Below are 5,642 nucleotides of genomic sequence, written 5' to 3'. Positions count from 1 at the left end.
GGGGAGAGGCCTGGTCTTTTCAGCCAGAGTTAGCTTAGGCTTGATCGTGTTGCCTCGGGACTATCGCTGACCCCAGAGCGGACCTGGAGGCCGTGTCTCAGGAGCAACATGAGTGGCATTGAGCGCCTGGGGAGTTGATGGAGGCACATCTGGCCCATTCCATCCAGGACTCGCTGGTGAAGTGGAGCCAGGGCCCAGGCGGGGAAGACTGAGGTGTGAGGGAGCCACTGGCCCAGCCCAGGGGCTGCCCTGGGCCAGCACCACTGATGGCAGGAAGGGTAAGGCCTAGCCTGCCCAGCCCACACGGGACCGCAGTCATGGCAATGGGTCTCTCCCCACAAGCTGCCCACTGGTGGGGCTGGGAGAGCCCTGCCATCCTCACCTTGTGCTGAATCCCGTCAGCCACAGGGCGGCCAACCAGCCTGTGAGGTCCTAAGGCTGCAGTAACAAGGCCCCACAAGGGGGTGTTAGCACAGATTCATTCTCACAGATCTGAAGGCCACAGCCCCAAACCAGGTGTGGGCAGGGCTCCTCCTCGGGAGCCCAGAGGGGGACCCTGCTCCTGGCCTCGCTCCCCGCCTGTGGTGGTGGCTGGCGGTCCTCGCAGTTCTTGGCTGGAGGCAACATCACTCTGATCTGCCTCCATTGTCACATAACATCGTCCCTGTGTCTGTGTCCAGATTTCCCGGGCCTTGTAAGCGCACAGTCACTGGATTTAAGGTCCACTCAACCCCGGTCTGACCTCATCTGAACTTGATTACATCTGCAAGGACCCAGTTTCCAAATGACATCACACACACAAATACCAGGGGTCAGGGCTTCGATAATCTGTGAAGGACACGGTTCAGCCCACAGTCCGTGTAAATCACAGTGAAAAGGGCCCGGGCTTTGGAGCAGGGCAGACGTGGGCTCAAACCCTAGCGCTGCACCAGCCTGTCCTGTGTCCTCACTACAGCAAAGCTGGAAAGGCAAGTCCGTCCTCATAGGCCGCCTAAGGGAAACCTTAAGGGGATTGGCAGAAACTCAGCAAGTTGGCCTGAGCTGGGCCCTGGGACTCAGGTGCGGGGCCTGGTCCCTGCTCTCCAGGAGCTTGCAGCCCGTGGGAGCACAGGTTGGGACTTACTGCAGGTTAGGATTTAAGATTGGGACTGAGGTGACCTCAAGGAGTTAGGAACACATATGGTGGAGGAGGGCACTTAAGGTCCAGAGGCTCCAGCAGGGATCAAGAAGCTGGGGCCAGACCACAATAGTTCTATGGGATGCAGAGTCCACCATGTGTACCAGGGGCTCTGGGTCTGGCCGGACAGGCAAAGGTGGAGAATGCACTGGCTTTTCTACAGCCAGTGTTCTGGGCCTCTATCCCCACTGGGCCTAGGAAGTACTTCCTTATTTCCATCCCTTTCTCCCCCCAAGACACGGCCTCTCCCTCCCATCGACATTGAGTCTGGCAAATACTTTGCTCCTGGCCTCCTTCCCTCCCTCGACCTTTCTTCCAGTGTTTGGTATCTACTGCATGCCAGGGCTGTTATAGGCCCTGAGGATACAGAAGACAGACAGACTTGGCCTCGGTGGAATTTATAACTGGGGGATAAGAGACACTAATCATCATGCCTATGAACGCTTCACAGGGGAGGAATGGCTGCTGTGGGTGAGGGTGGTGGGCATCAATAATACATTGTGATGCAGCTACACCACGGAAGCGACCTTGAGCCAAGAGCTGAAGGAGTTGTCATAAAGGGAAAAGGAGAGAGAAGAGATTTCAGGGAGGAGCATCAGCATGTGCAAAGGCCCTGTGTTGGGAGTCTGCTTGGCATGTTGAAGGTCTGTGTGGCCAGACCAAACAGAGTGAAGGGAATGGTCGCCAATCGGGGTTCCGCAGACCACTGGTGGTCCGTGAGGTCTGAAAGGCTGGCGACCACTGGAATAGGAGATGGGCTGAGAATTGGCAGATTAGACCAATCATTTGTTGGAAAACTACAACTGAGTGCCTACGACGAGCCAGGAGCACCAGACAGACAAGACCACTGCATACACGCAGTATGAAGGCCACAGACCGAGAACTTTTCAGTGTGGGAGCAAGTGAAGGGCCAAGTGATCTGCAGTCACAGGGTGGAGAGTGGGGACTGGGAAGGCTTCTCTGAGCTGATGGGAGAGCAGATTGGGCACAGGCTTTCAAACAGGACCAGCGTGGTGTGACTGAGGACCGATAGGAAGGCCAGCGTGTCCCGAGTGGAGCAAGCAGGGAGAGAGGATGTAAGAGGAGGTTGCAGGTGCTGGCAGGCTCATGGGTAACCTATCCCTGGCTGGAAGCCATCAGCTGGGTTTTAAAGGAGAGCCACACTCAGGTTTGCACTTGGAAAGACCCCCCTGGCCTTCAGGGTCTCTGGAGAAGTTGGGGTGCAGTAACAGATGGAGTACCCTTCTCTTCCCAGACGTCCCAGCAGAGCTTCGAGGATGAGCCTGGAGCCTCGTCCTCTCAGAACTTCCTGGAGAAGGAGGAGGACTCGGGGCTTCTGTCCCAGCAACAGCAGGCCTCCAGTTTAACGGGCAGTGAGCCCATCAGCAACTCTGGCCGCTCCCATGGGCCCCTGGTGAACTTGGAGTACCTGCCCTTCTTCCGCACCTATGGGCAGCTCCTGACTGAGGAGTCGGCCCTGCAGCCAGAGGTTGGGAGGGACCGAGGAGGAGCCTGGAGTACCAGGGAGGCGCCATCCTGGGAGGACTCTGAACCACCTGGTGGGCTCTTCCCTTACTACCGCTCCAAAGAGGAGAATTTTCCCAGCCTTTCTTCTAGGGCCTTCCAAGACCCGCCCACCGGAAGGGAGGCGCGGGCTGGCTGCTTCCACAGGACAGTCATCAGCGGGAGCTCTGTGAGTGCGTAAGGCTCCGTGAGAAGCCACAGAAGGGTGTGGGGAGCAGCCCTGGGCCCCTGGCCTCCTTCAGACCTCTGTCCCAGGGCTCAGGCCCCAAGAGGCCAGGCCAGCGCCCCACCCCCAGGGTTGCTAGGGCTCCTGGAGCAGTGTGGCCTTGGTTAAGACAGGGGCTCGAGGCAGACTACCTCACTCAGTCCCAGTTCTGCCACTTAATAGTACAGTGGCCTGAGGAATGTGTTAGAGCCTGGCGAGTCTCAGTTTCCTTGTCAAATGAAGATAAAGTAGTAGCCAGCCACAGAGCCACTGTGCAAATTACACATAATAATGTGACTGTGACACCAGGCTTAGCTGGTGCTCCCCTACAGAGGCATCTGTGTAGCCCTTATGGCTTGCTAGGCACCCAAACACTTCATATGTATCACCTCACTTATCCTAATAACAGTCTGATGAGATAATTCTGATTATTATTCCCATTTTATGGATGAGAAAAATGAGTCTAAAAGAAGCTAAGTGACTTGGCCAAGGGCACAGTTGCTACCAAGAACAAACCTGAGATTTGACCCCCAAGCCCGTGCCTTGTTACTAACGGCCACCTCCAGCACCATGAAGCGGGGCACTGTGCCCATGACTGCAGAGATGGAGGGGGCAGGATGAGGGGCTCTAATCCCAGACACACCCCTTCTAGCTGGGAGTCCTGGAGGGGCGAGTGATCTCCAGTGTGGGATGGGCCCTTCCCCTACCGCCCCCTGGGGGTGCAGGCACAGGCCAGTCCTGGGTCTGGACTGAACCTGGGAGCCTGGCTAACCACCTTGTCTCCTCTGACCAGGCTGCCTCGGCAGGCCTGGACCCGGTCTCTGAGTCCTCACCCATCTGCTGCACCATCCTGCTGGTCTCTGCAGGGCACTCCCATGACAACAGCCTGGACATCACTTTCTCAAGCAATGCTGCCCCCAGTGGCCACACCCTATGTGACTCAGGATTCATGCCTTACTACAGAACCCCTGAGGAGAAGCTGCACACCAGCCGGGGGCCTGCTGACTCTCTGCGGGTGGCCAAGAGGCCACAGGGCAGGTGCCCAGGCCCGGTGCCGCCACACTGTAAGGACCCAAAGCCGGCAGCAGCGAGAGTTGAGTCCCCAGCCCCTGCTGATCAGTGAGGGCCAAGATGGCTGGACAGAAGGCTCCCAGAGCTCAGCTGCCCTGGGACCAGAGCCTTCTGGCCTTTCCTCCCCGCCACAGTGCCCACACCTGCAGAGCTGGCAGGCTCTCCGGTCCCCTCTCAGCCCACTGAGTTGGGCAGGGAAGAACACGCTGTGCTGGCCGCGGTGTGGCTCCATGCTGACGTTCGGCTCAGCAGGCCTGGGGTTTGCCTTTCTCAAGGAACAGAAGGAAGCAGCTCGGCTGTGCCCGTGATCAGCCACACCACCCAGGAAGGGACCCCAACACGAGGGGCTGCTCCCACCTGGCTCTCTGAGCTGGAAAATCTGCCCAATGAGGCTCCACAAGGGGATTCTGCCTGGCCCGGCGCTCACACCTTCCCATCGGTCTTGCTGTAGCCTACCCAACCCAGGCGGAGGGAGCAGGGTCCATTGGACAGCTGAGGGATGCCGAGACCAGAGGCAGGGTTTGTAAATAAATCATTTCACTCCAAGGGTTGGAGCTGGTGCACTAATTCAATGCTTGGAGAAATGCTCACAGCTTCCATTTATGGAGCATTTGCTATATACCAGGCACCTTACGGAGACCATCTCCAGAATCCTTAGGGGGAGATCCTGGTGTCACCTCCCTTCTACAGACGAGGAAACAGGCCTCGTGTGCGTGAGCTCTCACAGTGAGCTGGGATTCGTGCCCAGCTCTGTCTGGTCTCAGGCCTGAATGCCTCAGCCCCTCAGTGAGCCTTCACACGCAAGGGAAGAGCCAGCTGCTGCCCCCGGGCGGGCCTGGACCCAGCCCACCCTGCTTTTCCTATTGCTCCTCTGCCTTCCCTTCCCAGGCTCCCTGCCGCTTGGGCAGCGGGCTGAGGACAGTGGTGCAGCAGGCTGTCGAGCCCTGCCTTCTTGGACTCTGTAGACGTGTCTCCTGGTGCCCCAGCCTGACCCCCCGGCTGCAGGCTCGCCCCACATCGCAGCAGACAGCCCTGCGGCTGAAGCACGGGGGACAATGACAGCGTGTGCCCGTCCGCTCCTGAGCCTGTGAACGCTGGGTCCGGGATGAAACAGGCATGCACGTGTGCCTCACGTTCACAGCCACGCCGTCCTGTGGTGCTGGGCCATGTCCCCTTCCTGTGGCCTGCTCACCCCTCATGGCTGGGTTCCTGCTCCTTCACCAGGGAACACCCTCACCTCCCTGCTCTTCTGGGGGACAGATGCTGAGGAGGAGGGGAGAGAAATCAGTCACACTTCAGCGACACTGAAGAATTTCTTCTTGAAAAATCATCTTTCTAATATTTCGGCGGCACGTCTACGACTTCCCTGTGGGCAGGTGACTTGTGGGTTGGAGTGTGATGGGAGAAATGGAGGTGCTGTGGCCGGAAGACACCTGGGCTGTGCTCTGGGAGGGGACTCGGGATTGGCCTGGTCCCTCTCATGTTCCACGGGGTTGGGGGTGGGAGCTGGCATCCTTGGGCCCTCACTTCCCTCAAAGAAGCAGACTGGGGTTGGGGGTGCCTGGGTGTATGTTCGAAACTGGGGCCACTCTCTCCTTGCGCAGTCCAAGCTGGGTCGCGGTGGGGCCCCTCTTCCCGTGTGAGTGACATCCAGGGCGGGAGCCC

The 5,642-nt window shown here is 58.5% G+C and overlaps 1 protein-coding gene across 1 annotated transcript; it reads left to right on the top strand.

Moving 5' to 3' along the window:
* The first annotated feature begins 266 nt into the window (after positions 1-266).
* LOC118658166 lies at positions 267-4,029 on the top strand. The gene is made up of 3 exons (XM_036313269.1): positions 267-278; positions 2,433-2,870; positions 3,700-4,029. Exons 1-3 carry the CDS (start codon positions 267-269, stop codon positions 4,027-4,029), a joined length of 780 nt encoding a protein of 259 aa, XP_036169162.1.
* The last annotated feature ends 1,613 nt before the right edge of the window (positions 4,030-5,642 follow it).

Source organism: Myotis myotis, unplaced genomic scaffold (assembly GCF_014108235.1).
Source record: "Myotis myotis isolate mMyoMyo1 unplaced genomic scaffold, mMyoMyo1.p scaffold_m19_p_6, whole genome shotgun sequence".
NCBI classification, from domain to species: Eukaryota; Metazoa; Chordata; class Mammalia; order Chiroptera; family Vespertilionidae; genus Myotis; species Myotis myotis.
Note: the sequence above shows the minus strand (reverse complement) of the source record. Positions and strands in the feature narration are given on the sequence as shown.

Excerpts from the sequence above, each read along its gene's own strand:
- LOC118658166 (XM_036313269.1), top strand. Across the intron at positions 2,871-3,699 it reads CAGTCATCAGCGGGAGCTCT|GCTGCCTCGGCAGGCCTGGA; the intron begins GTGAGTGCGTAA and ends TCCTCTGACCAG.